This window comes from Ambystoma mexicanum, chromosome 2q (genome assembly GCF_040938575.1).
Source record: "Ambystoma mexicanum isolate Mex_15411 chromosome 2q, UKY_AmexF1_1, whole genome shotgun sequence".
Taxonomy (NCBI): Eukaryota; Metazoa; Chordata; class Amphibia; order Caudata; family Ambystomatidae; genus Ambystoma; species Ambystoma mexicanum.
In genome coordinates this window covers 1300904594-1300922219 of record NC_090924.1, presented here as the reverse complement: position 1 = coordinate 1300922219, position 17626 = coordinate 1300904594, and the positions used below count along the sequence as shown (strand labels likewise).

General features: G+C 44.6%; 1 protein-coding gene across 6 annotated transcripts in view; it reads left to right on the top strand.

Moving 5' to 3' along the window:
* Positions 1-17626, top strand: part of LOC138570116 (collagen alpha-4(VI) chain-like) — a 559183-nt gene that overhangs the window by 430666 nt on the left and 110891 nt on the right. For all 6 annotated transcript variants that reach the window (XM_069648741.1, XM_069648737.1, XM_069648740.1 and 3 more), the window contains 2 exons: positions 4748-4810; positions 7476-7511. In XM_069648741.1, the coding sequence (XP_069504842.1) occupies positions 4748-4810; positions 7476-7511 (99 nt within the window). The remainder of the gene's footprint in view (positions 1-4747; positions 4811-7475; positions 7512-17626) is intronic.

The window sequence follows — 17626 nt, the reverse complement described above, 5'->3', positions numbered from 1 at the left end:
ACTGTCCCTTTTTTACCTTATGATTGCATTGTGTTTTGGTCTGTAGAAGTGTGAGGGCTGACTGGGCCAGTTTACCCCTATGCATCCTTATACTCCTGCGGGTCAGAATCCAATCGTCACAAATCTGAATAAAAACTAATGGGGGAATAGGCGCTCCTCCTGTGATAGGACTGTGAGCGCTAAACAAAAGGTTAATTGGGGGATAGCGTACTGTTGGCCATAGCGACTGGTCAGTATTGCCCAAATAAACGAATTGTAGTAGCACGTGAAGTGTATAAAGCACTTCACGTGCCAGAATAGGCCAGGAAACCAAAGCCAGCCAGCAAATGTGTTGGGGGTCTCAAACAATTAGGCTTTAAAAGCTGCACAAAGGAAATCATTTGCTAAAACTAGACCTGCAATATTTCAGAAATAATGCATGCGCTAAAATTATTGATTCATTCAGTGTTTTTGTATTATACCACAGCTAGTTTTTCAAAAATCCAAAACATGCATTCCCACCGCTATAGCCCTGTGCAAGTGTTGGAAGTGCATGTGGACAGCAACTGTCCTCAACAGTGCTGTCCTGTAGAAACAAAATTCACTGAAGGGTGCAAAGTGACCCTTCTTCAGCGGTGCTTCTCCAAGCCTAGTGGCGATGAGAATGTCAAAATCTGTCATGCTGGCATTCTCATTCCATTTGTTAGCAAAGATGTTTTCTTTTGGCAGCTTTCACATATGTTTTCAATGGGACCCCAGCATATCTGCTGATAGTTTCTATGCTAGCAACTGGATTTTGTAACTTGACGCACTTGGGTAACTGGTCCGTCCTTAAGGCTTCCAGTGCAGGAGAACCTGTCCCCATTGAGGTCTGTTGGACAGAATAGAAGCTTCCTTATAGAGCGTAGTGCTGAGGAATCCAGTTTTCCCCAACAGGGTGGTGGCAGTAGTACCTTATTTTGACACTTTTCAGGTGTTCTCCTGGGCCGCTGCTATGCTTGACTTCATAGCAGCCTTTGATTCACCACAATGCTCAAACTGTGTGTCTATGTTGAGTCCTGTCTTTGTGGCTCACTGTCCTTTCTGCCCACCTTCCCCTGGGTCTCGGGTGGGAACATGCCTTACATGGTCATTCTCTTCAGAGGCTTTGGCCAGACCTCGGAAAGTTGCCTATGTGTGTGCGGAACTGGTTTGGAATGGGCAAGGACTACAGTCAGCACCAGTATACATCCCAACCCAGGCATCTCTAATGCACAATACCTCCTCACTTGCTGACATTATTAAACCTTTTGGACTGTTCTGCCATTTCTATGCTAATGATTCTCCTCACTTTCTCTTCCTTTACTGACGCTATTCACGCCAGGATTGCTGCTTGCTTACTCTTCATTCAATCTCGGGTGCACTCTCCCGTTCTACACCTTAACTGTTTAAAAATCTGAAATCGTTTTCTTTCCTTCTTCCTCCATTTCTTCCACTGCTCCGCCCTCTGCCATCACTCTTCCCCCTCCCTTATTGCCTTTTCACAACAGGCTTGTAATCTTGGCATCACCTTTGACTCCTCCCTCTTCTTCTGCACGCACATTCCCAGCATGGTTCTTTCTTGCTGGTTTCAGCTCTTTAACCTTGGCAAGGCCTGTCCATTTTGTCTTTTCAAGCCACTCAACTACTCAACCGAACTCTGATCCTCGCTCGTATTGATTACTGTTCTGCTGCCTTGTTTGGTCTCCCCGACTACCATCTGATTCGACAACGCTAAACCCTTAACTCCACAATTTGCACCATCTTCTTGTTCTCTCCTCGTGCATTCATTTCGAGCTCCCTTTGTTCCATTTGTTGGCTTCCATTTCACCTGCATCTACTCTATCGCTTATTTGATTCATGTTTAATTACAATGGGGCCTCACTACGAGTTGGGTGGTGCAGGTTAAATGCAGCGTTATTACCTTATACTGCCATGTACTGCATCGCCTCACTATGAGTTGGGTGGAAATTGGAGGATTCACATTCAGCTATGAGCTGGAGGTAAAACTGCCAACTTTCCACCTGATTTCAGCAGAATTGCTGCGGGTGGAATTACCGCAGTGGTAATTCCACCAAAATGCCCATGGAGTCCTATGGACTCAAAATGAATGGGGATTAACATGGCCACCGCCACTTGCAATTCGGCTGTTATACCGCCGGACCAAGTTGCAGTAACAGTAATTCTGTTTGGTGGTATCTCAGGGGATTTACCACAGAGATGCCACCAAACTGATAATGAGGACCCATGGTCTTGCTCCCCTTTACCTTGTGCTTCTTCCTGTTTTTGCTCATTTTCCCTGAACGCTTTACCTCTCCCTATCCACTCTTCTCCTTCCTTGGCCTCCTTCTCTGCTATCCCCTTAATGTTCTTCTAATTCCATTCATTGATCACCCATCATTGTATCATCGCATTTTTGTTCAGCACTTTGGCGAAAGTGCTATAGAAATACAATAAATCCAAATACAAGCAATGGAAATAGTTGCTGATTGCAAGACATCTGATAATCAGACTCCAGGGAGAGAGTAGACAATTTGGTTCAACCTCCTCCATCTCTTTGTGCAATAAAAACCCTGATTAAATGGCCAGACGAGATGAAAGTGCACAGAGATGCCTGCATCTAAGCAAAGGATGCGCCAGGAAGCTCCAATGGAATTCTGCACCTTATTGCTTTGAGGGCATGCTGTAGTGGCAATGCTTTAAACAATATGGGGGTCATTTTAGAATTGGTAGGAGCGTGAAAGGAAGGCATAACGTGCTTTTACGCTTTCCCTTTACGTGCCAAGCCATTTTTGTGCTGACACAAGGTGGAACAGAGGTAAATTGTTCGTCTTGAGTGATATTCATGCAGACATCAAACAAATGGATTCCAATGAAATACGTTTCACATTAGCACGTGCAAATGGGCAGGTCGACAACACGTCACTCTATCATGAAACGCAACACGTATTTGCAGGCAGTGTTTTATTTCTGTCAAAGCAGAGAATACAACTGAAGAGTAAAGGCTATTTCGCCTCTTTTGACTCCTCAGTTCGACTCTCTGCTGTGAGCGTGAGGAAAATCGCATGCAGGAGTGCCTACAGCACATACGTGTACATGGAGGGGATCTTTTACAAAAAAAGCCCCTCTGTGTATTCAAACTCTCCTTTTCCTCAGCTGTTTCCTCACTGTCTCCCTCCATGTTTTGATTTGTTCTGGACCCCCCAATAAATGATGTCACAATAGGGAGCAAAGCGCAACCAGACAGCAACAAGGGATATTGTTGGTGGTAGCTTCTAGAAAATGAAACTGAAAATCCTTGTTTTCAATAGGTGGTCTTCTCAATGTCACAGATGCTTTATTACGCTGCCTCTCAATATATATTGTGCTTTCTTTTAGCCATTCCTGATCTTGCTTGTTCATTTGCTTTTAGATGGTGTGTATATATTCACTGCTTTTATTGTGCTTCTATTTGACAGCCTTTGAGTTGAGTTTTGCTTTTGAACTCAGCAGACTTTCTTGACATTAGGCGCACTTTTGTTCTGTACCTCTCACTTATGCTCCTTCTCCCAGTCTGCCGGGTTGTTAGTAATTCCCCTGGGCCCAGGAGTACATTGGTGAAGCAGCGCCCACCGCAATCCCTGTGGTGTGGGTGGGCCAAGCCACCCCATCTTCTAGGCGATGGGGCATCAGACTTCAAAAAGATGTCTGAGTGGGCCCCCCTAGAAAGACTTAGAAAAAAAATATATTTTTGCAAGAAGTTATTTATTTTTGAACCAGAATGGGGGAAAAAAGTCTTTCTGAAGTGAGAGTGACATCAGAAGAAATGATTTCCATTCCGGTTGGTGCGAGATGGAGGCCTTTCCCCTGCTCTTCACATGACAGGAACCCGAAGCTCTCCCTGCTTCCTGGTTCCTGTCTACGTGGAGCATGAGAGCTTGAGGCCTGCCAGCAGAAAAGCCCCTCGGAACAATGGATTTAGCAAAAAGGTACAAAAAAACGTTTCTTTGTAAATATGTATGCAAGAGTGTTGCATATTTATTATGTATGTTTATATGTATGCATGCGTGCATGCAAGGGTTTGTATATGTATTATGTAATGTATGTGTGTGAGTGAGTATATGAGGTATGGTTGGCTGGGTGTGCGGGTGAATAAGCGAGTTTATTTTGAATGTGTGCACGTGTGAATGAGCGATTTAATATTGTAAATAAATCAGCGAGTGAATGGTGTATGACTGTGTGTGTGCTTTGGCCGAGGAGCTGATTTCCGGTGTTGGGGAGGTTGGTGGCAGGGACAGTGGATGGGTGGGGAATAGGAGTTGGGTGGGGTGTGCTAAAACATCATTTTTAATAGGCATCGATGACAAAGCAAGAATGATAAGTGTTATTCGTGGCTAAACTGGCGTTTTATACAGCCAGTCTGTTTATTTCTTACAGTAACATGTCTTTTTTTTTACTGGGCATCTTTAATAACTTAAGCATCATAAGTGTTATTACATGGATAGACTGGCATGTTGGTGCAGCCAGTCTAGCCATATTTTACTGTGGTTGACAATGTTTACTGGGTGTCTCCGATAAAGCAAGCATGATGTGTGTCATTAGCTGGCTGGCTGGCATTTGTGTGCAGCCAATCTAGCCTTCTCTATGATAAAGTAAACATGATAAGTGTGCATTACATGGAAACTCTCATGATTATCATGTTGAATGCAAATTTGATGTAATGAGGGAAAACCATTACAAAGCACTGCTGACATGTGTGCCTTATTTTTAGGGAGATACTGGCTCTTCAGGACACGGGGGAGATCCAGGGGAGAAAGGACCACCTGGACGAAGGGTAACAATAATTTAAATTCTTCACTTTGCAAATTATGTCAAGTTGTGAATGGCAGGGTACCCTGTCTCTTAAATGACACTTTTCCTTACTCAGCAAGGGAGTGGGCGGGAGGCAAAGACATTGGAGAGGGGCTATGTGGTCTGTGCAATGGGATGCAATGATGCAATTCAATTAGTGTCAGGTTAAAAGGTCTACAGAATTCCAAATCGAACTGTCACAGTGGACCCTATCCCCATTCTAATTATGTTGTCCCGCTTACTGTCTATTTCATTTACCTACTCCATCATGTTCAGTACAGTCCATGTTGGTAGTTCAATTTCTGGAGGGGGAACAGGAAAGCACGTGCTTATAGTAGTTTAAACAGAAATTGAGTTTTCTATTTACCATTTCCATTTGTGTGATGAGTTCATATAGCACACTTGATGCGTCCTACATTACATTATGGACAGGAATCACAAGATATGGGAACCCTCAGCCTATAACACTCCATTGCTGTCCTTAATGTTTTTCATGAAGCTTACATCAGCATTAGGGAGAATAGGCCTTTCGAGGCCCCTGTAACCTCCACCGTGGAGGGTGCAACGCGTAGAAGCCCCCAGGCGTCGCTATACTAAAGGTCAGATTTTGGTTAGGCCCGTGAATGGCTTATGGTGGGGAAGAGGCCTGAAAGCAAGGAACCGTCGCCGCTCTGCAGCTTCTGTAATGGCATATTTCATCCTGCCAGTGATGACTGGAGTACTAGGGCTGAATGGGGAATAACGGTGCACTATGGCATTATTTTGACAGAGCACCCGTTAAGTCAGCAAATGTGCCGCATCTGGCCTGGGGTGGACTGGCCTACAGGAAGCTCTGGAGATTTCCCAGTGGGCCTCTACACCATGGGCCTCTTTTTTGCTGCGTGTACCCTGGTTTTCTGATCCTCTTACCCTCTTCCTTCCACCTCTTCCCATCCCGCCATCCCCCACATCCCTCACATCCCCGCCATCCCCCACATCCCTCACATCCCCGCCATCCCCCACATCCCTCACATCCCTCACCACTTTTTGAATCCCTGTTTATACAAAATATGCTTTAAATTTCTCACTTTGGACCCATTCTTTCCAAATGTTCTTGGGGTAGAATACCTCAAACCTTTGCGCAGGGTCAAGATGGGCCCCTTTGAAAATCCTTTCAGGGGCCACTTTAGGTTCCCAGTCCAGGCCTGCATCGGGCAGCAGTGCACAGGTGATTCAGCAAGGAATCTCTTGCCAGAGACATTTGCCTTCTGGCTGAAGGGCACAGGATCGAATCCCTGGAAGGCGACTACAACTATTAGCACAAATATTATTATGACGTCATAATATTATTATTACCACTATACGGTAATAATAATAATATTAATATTGCAATGTGTGTAATCGACTCCACCGGGATTTGATCCCGTGTTGTGCGGGCTGCATTTAGATAACTCGGTAAAGACAATGGGCCTCATTATACGGAAGGTGGTCAACCATGGCGCTGTTAGCGCCATGGTTCATGCCGGTAAAATACGGTAAAATACCGGCACCGCCTTGGTGGAAAGGGGAATTACCGCCCCATTCCAAGGTTGGCGGGGCAGTAATTCCCCCTTCCACCATTGCCCTTCCCCATTCCCATTTTTGCCCCATAGGGCTCTATGGGAATGGGGAAGGCGCTAATTACGGTACCAAAAATTGCGGTACCGTAATTAGCTCCACTGGTCCCTTTGCTGGTTGGTTTTCAAATTCCCCAACCCGCAAAGGGACCTCGTAGTAAGGCGGTAAGGATTTACCGGTATCAGTAAAATACCGGTACCGGTAAACCCTTACCGCCTACTGTGTAATGAGACCCAATGACTGGCTTAGATGTCATGCCTCCACTCATGGAACGGCTGTATGACACCTACATGTGTAACATGTACAACAGCACTGCTTTGACAGGATTATTTTAGGAACATTCCTGCAGAGCAGCAACGTTTTTGACAGGAACTATTTTCTAGGGGACACACCAAGCATATTTCTGTGCATTGTGCCACTTTTAAGGACACTATTTCGAGTGATCAAAATGATCACTATTTTTTTTTTAAAATAAAGTAGTGATCCATTTGGACGAGTATTGCAAAAGTGTGTTTAAAGGACATCAGTGTGAAAAGGAGTTTGAGCACTCCATCAAAATTGGACCTTGAGATAAGTGCCAGGCAGTAGTCGGAGTGTACGAAACGTAGTGGATCTATGTTCCCTGCTGGCCTACACCCACTCCCCACAAACCCCACGACCCCTCCCACACGCAATCCAAACCCCCAAACACATTCACCTGCTGTTTAAGGGAACGGTCACTGCAGCGCACTGAAAGTGCAAGTTTCAACTTATTCCTACACTTTAATTTTAAAACGAAACCAATCCGGAACGATTTTTCTTTTTAAAATAAAAGTGTAGGAACAGTAACACTTAATTTTAAAAAAGTAGAGGAGCAGCGCTCCTAACCGCCCCCGCCCACTTCGACCACTCGTGCCGGGAGTCAATGCAACGGGGCAGCCTGGCCTGCCTTCATCAAACAAAGTTGCTCCTGCCACACTGTCCCTGCTAGGCTACAGGGACAATCACGATTCTCTTGTTTTTTGACAACGATCACAAGTGTAAAATGATCTTTTTTGTTTACTTCATTTCAGGGTGCCAAAGGAACACAAGGAACAGTGGCCATGACTGTAGGTATCATTTTGTGTTTTTCGTTACCCCGGTATTGTCCGTGGAACGGGTACTCAACGCCATTATAATGTATATAATTCAAACCTCTTTTAACACAGCTTCTATATTTATCTAACGCAGGAGTCCATTGCTCCCCACGTCAATTCTAATATGCATTTCAAGATACCTGCTATGTCTTATCACAAGATCTGCATGTTTCGACTTTTTTGTTGCGAAATGTCTTTAACACACAACAAGTCTTCATCAGGATAGACCAAATTTAAGTCCATTTAATATGTATAGGGTTTATTCATAGCCCTTTTCTCAAATTCTTCATATCCCTCTGCTTATATTTTTCAAATCTTCAATTGTGTGTTATTCTCTAATGATAAAGTTCCTGAGGTATTTTAAAGATTAGAGCCTTTTTACTCCTTTTTTCACCTTGTATTGTGGACATCAAAACTCAGTTTGTCAATTGGTGACCGCCATTTCTGCTTGACAATTTGATTCTTCAACCTGTCATATTCTTTTGGTAGATTTGAGTTTTTGGCAGAATGTTTGACTCATGTTCCTCATGTGCCTTGATTGGAGTTTACACATGGGGGAAGTCGTGTTGAAATGCTCTACCTTCACACGCAAATCATGCCGCCCACACTAAAGTTTGGAAAGGAAGCTGGCCAGCACATCGGCTTGCCCCCCAGCACCCCTAGAAATCTAAAGGTCACCTTTGTGGACAACGTGTCGCATGTCTCTGAGAAATGTGTGGAAGTGCTGAAAAGCGCATTCCCTGCACATTTGTTTATCTGCATGACTTTTGAGAATTTGCCCTGTACGCTCCATCCACCTCCCTTTGAAATGTCCATTCCTTCTCATTGAGGTTGTGCTGTTTCAAAGTCGATCATTTAAACACAAGGAAAGGTATAATTCTTCATTTGCCTAGGTCTCATATTATGTCCTGGCAACACAGCTGCACTGTGCAAAATGCACAATACGAATATGCGGCTGTAACGCAATATGAGCATGTCCTGTTTTCCCAAATGGCACATGCGCGTTGCACTCCCCTGAGCCTGCAGCCAGGAACTGAAAGTGCTTGCTGAGCTGAACTCCCTACCTATCAGAGCATTCCATGGACACCAGAAATATAGGTGTACATTGGCGTGATCTCTGTGATCACTGCGCTGCCAAACAGCCTGATAAAGAAAATGCCAACTACAAAAACGGTGAGGCGCAGTGATCACATATATCACTTTACCCCAACCCCATACCCGCTTCCCCTTTATATCTCCTTCCCATTCGTCCTGCACACTTTTGCGTGTGCCGCCGACTCCACTCTATCCCTGCAACGTCAGTTCCCTTCCACTAACGTGGGTCGGACCTGGCTCAGCAGGGTCCTTATTTTCAATTCTATTTAGTTTATTGTCCCCCGCTATCCATGTAATGGAAGTGGGCAACGCCCCTGCTACCCCCAAACCCATTATACCGGACAAGGGACCAGGGGACACCCTGGCAACCTGCACTCTCCTTGTTCGGTACAATGGGAATCAGTATTTTAGTTGCAGCCGAATGCGCAGTAAACGTACATACAGCATTTCTTTATCGAGGTTTTGGGCTGTTACCCATTGGCACAGACCAACCATGTCAACACATTTTTTATTTCATTTTATTTGATTGAGTATTTGTAAGGCGCTTTATACAACAGAATTGTGTTTCAAAGCACCACAAGGCTAAATGGGAAGGGAACGGAGGAAATAATGACAATGGCAAAATCAGTAATAAACAGCCGTGGTCCTACTAGGCCTTGTGGCATTCAGGCGTGCATCTGCATTGTGGAGAGGTGCCGGGGATGGTGGTGGAAGTAGAGGAAGAGGAGTGGATAAGTGCTGGAGATGGGCCTGGGAGAGAAGTGCTAAGGGGAGCCAAGGAGGAGAATTTCAGGCTCAGTGCCAGTACAGGCAACTCTCAAGGGTGGGAATCGCAGCCACCAACCAGGGGCTCTTTCTTCCACAGACCAGGGAGCAAGGTACAGATTTCAGAGTGTGCTTCTTGAATGCTGAGCATTTCATTTTAACCAGTCAGAAAGAGATATAATTGGAACAGGTGCACTGATGGAGCTAGGGGAGAGGCTTGGGAGTGGTTTTCCAGCCAGTGGTATTGTCTGGTGACGCCAAAGGAGATCTATACCCACACTGTCACCAACACCTGCTCCTGCAACTGAACAGGTGCACCAATCCTCATTCATTTAATAGCCTCTGGTCCACAAGGCAGGAACATTGAAGGGATGGATCTAAAGTAAGCCCTGTCATATTTTCATTTTCCACTATTCCGGTTCTGATAAGAGGAATGCCCTGGGAGTGTGCATGCGGTTGTTCAACCATTTGTGAATCAGGTATGTGCTCCTCATTGGACCAGCGCCCACCATGGTTTCACCCTTGGTTGCTCAAATGTACATGCTGTCACAAGGGTGCATTTCTGTTTGCCAGCTGGGAATCAGGCCCTGTGCATGTTGCATACTTTTTTTTAATCAAAATGCATGCGCAATGCGCATGTCACTGAGCACATTTGTGAATCAGAACCTTAGCTGAGTCGATTACAGGAGGTCAGCATGCAGAGGTGCTTTGCTGCTGTTCCAATATCTAACCTGCATATGTTATCTCAGTGATCACTTTGGTGTAGTTCCTTTTCTTGCTGAACTTCACAGTCTACCTTATCTGCATTGATTCAGAACTTAAATAGGATGGCACGCAGGGATACACACTGTTTAGTTTGTGCTATATAAAGTCCAGCACAATTGTTCTTCTTAAGTGAAAGAGCTACTTAAAAGCTATTTTCCAAAGTCTGTGAAGTCATTATTATAGAGTTGCTTAGGTTGGACATGGGGACAGCCACTATGGCCCTGTAGGTTGTCATTATTTCTATTAACCATTTCAAGGGTGGTGACTTGAGAGCAACACAAGTAAGCACAGGATAAGTGAATATGGCAATTCTAAGAGAAGAATTATTACAGTTGGTATCTGGAGTTTCATGTTATTTCAGTTTTGACCATTTAAGACTCTATCAATCATACAAACACTAATTGGTACAATTGGCCTGTCGTTGACCTTTTCTGTATTTAAATTCCTGTGACCTTTGGTATTGACCAGGACTAAGGCAGTAATGTCATGATTTAGGGCACTGGACTGGCTGACCTCTTTCCTCACTAACCAGTCTTCCAAGTTATACTTGCATTTCCACCTGTGGTGTCCCCCAGGGCTCTATACTCTCCCCTTGGTTCTTTAACTTCTACATTGCTCTCCTTTCATGCCCCATATCCTCTTTTTCCTCCAACTTCCAGTGTTACACAGAAGACACATAGATCTTCTTCAGACTCCCTGCTGAGCCTCTTGCACCCTCCATCATCCCTGACTGCCTTTCCGCATCCAATCCTGGTGCACCTCCAACAATCTCTGCCTCAACGCCTGTAAAACTGAGATCCTTCCCATTGGCACCTCTGCTCGCTCCTTCTCCCCCTCACTCTGGCCTTCCTCCTTGGGCTCCTCCCTGTGCCTTCAACTGAAACCAGATACCTTGGAGTAATCTTCGACTCCTCTCTCTCCTTCCTCCCTCACACTCAGGACATTGCCAAGAAGTGCCACTTTCAGCTCTTCCTTCTCAAAGGAATCTTACCATTTTTCACTTTCCCTCTCACTTTCCCTCAGTCTCAATGTGACGTAAGCCATGGTTATCTCTAAGCTTGATTACTATAACAGCCTCCTCCTGAATCTACCATCTTCCACTCTGCAACCCCTCCAGCTTATCCAGAATAGGACAACAAGAACTATCCTTGGCCTTAAGCCCAGGGACCGCATATCTCCTGCACTAAAAAGTCTTCACTGGCTCCCGGTTGCTGCGTGGATTAAATTCAAAGCCCTTTGCATCATCGACAAGGCTGTCTGGGCACAGGGACCACACTATCTTCAAGTGTATCTCAGTAATACTCTCCCTCTAGACCACTATGTTCCTCTGGCACTAACTCTTTGGGTGTAAAGCGTTTTGCAAAACAGAGGGCAGCGGGCTGTTCACTCTCGTCTGTGGGCTCCCGCCTTTGGAGCAGTCTCCCCCACCCCTGTACCTTAAGCAGGATCTCATCAAATTCCAGAAGCTCCATAAGACTTTTCTCTGTTCCTCCTCCTTCCCTTCTTGTATCCTCTGCTAATCCCACAGTTGCTGAGTCAGGATCTTGGGCCCTTATGCATACCATACTCAGGGCCTTGACCTCCCGCACCAATTCTGCCCAGCTCCTGTCTATCTACAGCACTTGCATCGGCACACCCTCCACGTTGGAGGGTTTGCACTTACACCACCCGCGGCCCAGTCTGTGTAGCACTCAACATTCCTAGCACTCCGTCTGTGGCTCACCCACGAGCTCAGACTCCCCAGAACATACCCCCTCTCCTCTCTTCCTTGATGCACTTGCACGTTCTGAATACTCAGAAGGCATAGTAGGTGTGTCCCTCTCCCACTTTCCCCCACTGCTCTTAAATATTGAGTTGGAATTGTATTTTGCATACATGTTCGCTCCCTGCCCTGTGGCCGCTTTGAAACAGCATTCCCTTGTTATATAAGCACCTAAAAAGCAATCAATAAATGCATGAATAAATAAATAAATAAATTCACATCTAAATCAGCTGGGAACAAAAACGGAATCTTCTAAAATCTGGAAGGGGAGGGTCCCTCCATTCTATCAATAGCTGTGCAGCATATACTCCTATAATGACGTTTTCAGGCTGGCTTTCCTGAGCCAATTTAATCAAATAATGTATGGGTAGGAGAGAAAGAACAATGTTAGGAAAACGTTGTCCATTCCCTGTTTTCCTATAACAAAATGATCTATATTCGCAAACCCTGAGAGACCTTCTCAATTCTAGTAACTAAGCTTTTGGGCAAAAGCTTACATCCACACTGTGGAGTTTAGTAGGTGTCTGTGAGGTACGTATGATCTCCTGCAGGCTTCTCTGAATCTCCCTCTGTGTATGATAGAATTGGAAGATTGTTTCATTATGAAATACTTGAAGAATTCTGTAAATGTTCTTGGAAAAATGAGGGGTCGATCGCCCTGAACTTTTAATGAAAAGATACTGGGACTCCATTTTTTTAGACCTTGCAGTTTTGATTATTTTTCTGCATGGAGATCCGAGGTTCTGTGCTGTTTTACGCCTAGACATAAGAACAGTAGTAACAGCCACCGAACATGCCTGTGCATTGCCGATGGCATCCACATGAAGTCCAATGGTTTCCGCCGGTTTTTCATAGATGCAAACAACTGGAGTAATTCCACTTGGATTCCAGCCACTCCACCCACATTGAAATCAGTGTGAGGAGAGATGCGTGTGGTTGCTCTCAACAGAGCGTGTGGCAGGAGATACAGGCAGTTCTTACACCCCACCACCTTTCCCACGTGGACTGTAATTCAATGGTGGAGTCTGTGTCTCCACCAACAGGCCATATAATCTGTGCAAGATCAAAATGTCCCTCACTGTGTAATTTCAGATACCTGGGACCGTACACAAATATATCAGATATGTAACAGAGTACCTCTTAAACATTCATACGACTGGTTCTATCACCAGTTACTGTGTGACTGTGCAACTTAACACAGTGCTACTTTGTTAATTGTATGTGAAAACAAGCAGTACTGCGTTGCTGTCTGCCCCTCAACTGCTCAACTCTCTTGCCTGTTAATGTTATCCCAATCCTGCTACACAATACTCTGAGCTAGGTTCACGCTATATAAATACAATAGAAATAAAAATTACATTTTACACTGCCTGACCTGTTAGGGAGAATTCTCCAGAATGGCTAATTTCCCTTGCCTACTGAGTCCCTCAGCAGCTTTGCTGGATTTCTAGGATTTCTTTTTGTCACCTGATAAGAGTGTGAGCCTTTTTTCCCACTCTTACATGTGTTTTTGGCTATGTGTTGTACATGTTATGTGTTCATGGACTGTGGAGCCTCACCTACTCCACAGGAATCATTGTTTTACTGTTTGTTACACAGCACCTGTAGTGCAGTGACACAGGGTTGTCTTTTTCAGACTTCCCACTCTGAACTCAATTTTTTGGGACTGACTACTGTCTCCCAGAACCTGTAAAGTTGCCATTGACTTTATTAGTCTTTTTTAAATTCACAGACCCAGTTCAAACTATCCTCCATAGAGTACTGGAAAGGGTTAATAGTTATCCCTTTTTGTCTGTTTCTCGTGGAACATTATTTTGTTCCCCTTTCTTTAAAGGAGAGTTCCGGGACTTTTTTTTTATTGTCCCTACGGGTCGGCCATGTGTTTGTAAGCATAAATCGGTAGATCGTAGGAAACTTTCCTATGGACCTTACCCGACTTTTCGCCCCTTATCGCACTCGAAATCAGCCTCCATTTTGTGATAATCCTATCATTCCGCCGCATCGACCTGGCTCACCTGCCTTTGCGGCACTAAATCAAATCCCCCGCCCCTGAAACAGACTTTATCAAAACATTCATATTCCCCGCCTCTATCCGTGACGTGACTGTGCTGCGTAGGCAAACGCGCCCAGGCGTCTTCTACGCGACTCCACACAGACCCCGGAAATCAACACAGATCAGCTCACAATACAGCGCACCACAATTCGGAATATGAAACTGTACTTTGAAATCAAACCGCAAGATTGTAAATGTGGTAAAGTACATTTATTTGACATCAAATGTTTAGAGAATATTCAGCGATTTGCATTTTTATTTGCTCATGTTCCAAAAAGTTCGTATTGAGGAACGCGATGGTCCTTTGCTGTACACAGGGTCTTAGAGCATCTCACAATACAGCACCACAATTCGGAATGTGAAACCGTGGTTTAAAAGCAAACGGCAAGATTGTACATTTGGCAAAGTACGTTTATTGGACATCAAATGTTTAGAGAATATTCAGCGATTTGCATTTTTCTTTGCTCTCGATCCAAATTAGTTCGTCTTGAGGGAAGCGATGTTCGTGTGCAGTACACAGGGTGTTGGTTTACGATAAAAATAAGCTCTTCTGTCGCACTGATAATCGCATGGCTGTTCCAACAACGAGGCGCTAGGCCACCACAATGGTAGGTATGTTGCATCTAACCGTTAGTACCGCATAAGGGCATACTTGTACTTGGCGATCGTCCCATAAAATGGTCAGGGTGGTAACGTTGTTCACGCGGAGAAGCAACTGGCGGCTGTAGAAGCCGTCCGCCGGTGTCTGGTACTCGTGACACAGACAGTAGTGAATGATGTACCTAAAAACATAAAAAATGAAATTAGTCTCACCATCAGATCCTTATTAAAATTATTCATTTCATAGCGAGGACAGCGCTACTGGGTGTACACAAGTGTTTAAAGGCGTGGCGAGGCATGGAGGGGGGGGGGAGTGCAGGTGGAGAGTGGAAGGGCCCAGGACTGAGGTCGCAGACAGTGGACCAGTTGTAGCAGGGGAGAGGGAGAGAGAAAGCAGAAGCAAAGAGGAAGGTTTTGAGGTGCTTCAGTAAAAGCAGATGTTTCTCCTCAAGATAGTGCGCGGTAGAAAACAATATGCCACATAGAACGAACAAGTACAACTGAACCCGTCTTTAAAGCCACTGTATAGTAATGAAATTGCGGTATAAACTCATCAAAAGTTACTTACATTATATTTGCATTTTCCATTGTGTCTCTGTGTAGGGCAGACCCGAAACACCACTCCTTCTTTGCCGACGTTACTTCTTCTAATGAACGTGGCTCATCGTTTCGTTTCTGAAATTTTATTCATTATCTTTTCTTAGTCTTTCAGGATGGTCCCGGCCTGTCAAGGTCAAATCACAATAGAACCTTATATTGGGTCGTGGGCCGTTCCGCCACCCGAGCAAAACATCAAAGCAGCTGACCTTCACTTTGAGCGAGCACACATTTCTAGTTAGCTGCAGTTAGTTTTAGGGACATCTTGTCTGCGTGCCTTTTTTTTTATTGTCCCTATGGGTCGGCCATGTTTTTGCAATACGGAAACATTCTATAATTTTTGTAAAAATGATTTATATTACTGTTTGGTTTAATTGCAATGGGCCTGCAACATGAGGAGACTCGAGAGAACAGACAATCAAATTACAATCATTTAAACCGTGATGTGTATTTCTCAATGAGCTCTGCTTTAGGTGGACATGGAACAGGCAATGTTGGGTGGCAATGCAGTTGTCCCCTGCATAGGTTCGTTCACCACTCCATGTATGTGCCTATCGAGGACATCTACGATAAGTCTCTCAATAAACTCATATTGCATATCCTCAAACACTGGTTTGATCACCCATTGTTTACTTCTTTTAGTGAAGGCCTTATTGTAGCGAAGCGTCCCTAAAGTTCCGGTCGTCCTACTTTGTTGACGGCCAACATTATGGTTATGTGCCAAGACCGCTAAAAGAGTCCGATTTATCATGCCTTCCATGCCAAAATGCAATCTTTTGGGCCTGTACTTGAGGCACATATTGTGGAACACCTCCAAATCTCCTGTGTGGCAGAATTCCGTGAGTCCCCTCAAAGCTTTTGTTATAGTTTTATCAAATACAATCTTTTCAATGGCTTTGTGAGTGGGTGATGAAGGAATCAACCACTTCTTCTTCCGTGCCTCCTCTGTGGACAAATGGCCATGTTCACATTTGTGGAAATGCTCATTTGTCGACCATCGATGTACGTTGCTACAGTGCAACATTACTGACCGCCATTTTTCCAGTAGAATTTCCAACGACCCTTCACATGTTTTTGAGCTCCACCAAAGATGGTTGCTGATTGACTTGGACCACTGTGAAATACCTTGCAATTCTTTTTTTTTACCTGCAGCAGACAATTTTTTATTGATTGATTTTGCAAGATGCCAAACGTCAAATTGGTGATTTATATTTTTGTACTGTTCTCTCATTGTCTTGGCAATTGAAACGTGTCTGTCCGTGGCTATCAGGTCGATCACCATTCCCCGCGATTGTAGTTCTTGCAATGATGCTACAAAGCCAACTTTCTCCATGGCCACTGAGGATGTACTTTGTGACACCTGCACGACCACCGAACTCACAATTTTCTTACTTTCCATGTCCTGAAAGTGGTAGGTGCAGTACTTGGCTGAAAATCCTGGGCTGTCGCACTGTCCATCACCGGCTAGCCTGAAGCGTTTGCCCGCGAATGTACTTTCCATTGACATTTTTTCCATTCTCCAAGCTTCGCTGATGGCTGGAAATAGATAATCGGTTTGGTATTTGTAGAACTGACTTTTCGCAATGAAATGGATTCCCACAAACTGAAAGAAATACTGTAACTTTTTAAAACTTGAACCACTAAAAAGTGCGGCCGCTGCACAAAGTAGATTGCCTGCTGGCAGTTGCCCCAGCATGGGTTGTGCAGACCATGCGAACGGATGATATTGTGTACAGGTGGCATGTATTTTAAGGTTAGTGCCTCGAATTGCACGAGTCACATTAATCAATGGCTCCCCACATACTTCCCCACCAACCGAATGCCCACATTTCATCATCATAATAATATCCATCAAACAGCTATCGAATACAATGAATTTGGCCTCTTTCCTTATACTTTCACTCTGCATCCCAGCTGGTTCGGCCTGTAACGTTGAGGACATGTCACTCGCATGAAAGGTACAATCTCTGATATCGTCTTCCGCTATGCTGAGTGATATTGATGGTGTTTCATTGTCGTCCACGTCATTCTCTTCCATTGCAACATCTGTTCCTTGTCCGGAGATGGGAGAAAAAAACAATGTCTTCAACTTTCGCGCGCTCTTATTTTTTGCGGGTGTGGATTCTGTGAATTGATCTCCGACTGCATCCAAACTACCAGGAGGACATTCACTATCAATGGCTGGTGGTGGTATAGCTCCGTTGTCAATCACTTCATATTCTTCCCATTGGCACGATGCATCTCCAGTCTCAAGTCCCTGCCAAAAGGTTTGACAAGCAACATCTCTCGTTCGCTTCACTGTCTGTGTAGATTTAGTTCTTACACCCACTCGCAACTAGAGGACAGATTAGAAAAGGGATGTTCAGTTTAAACACAACTTACAGTATTGAACTATTGACAGTGAAAGACAACATAATATAGTGAACAGGACACTAACCTTCTTTTGCTTTC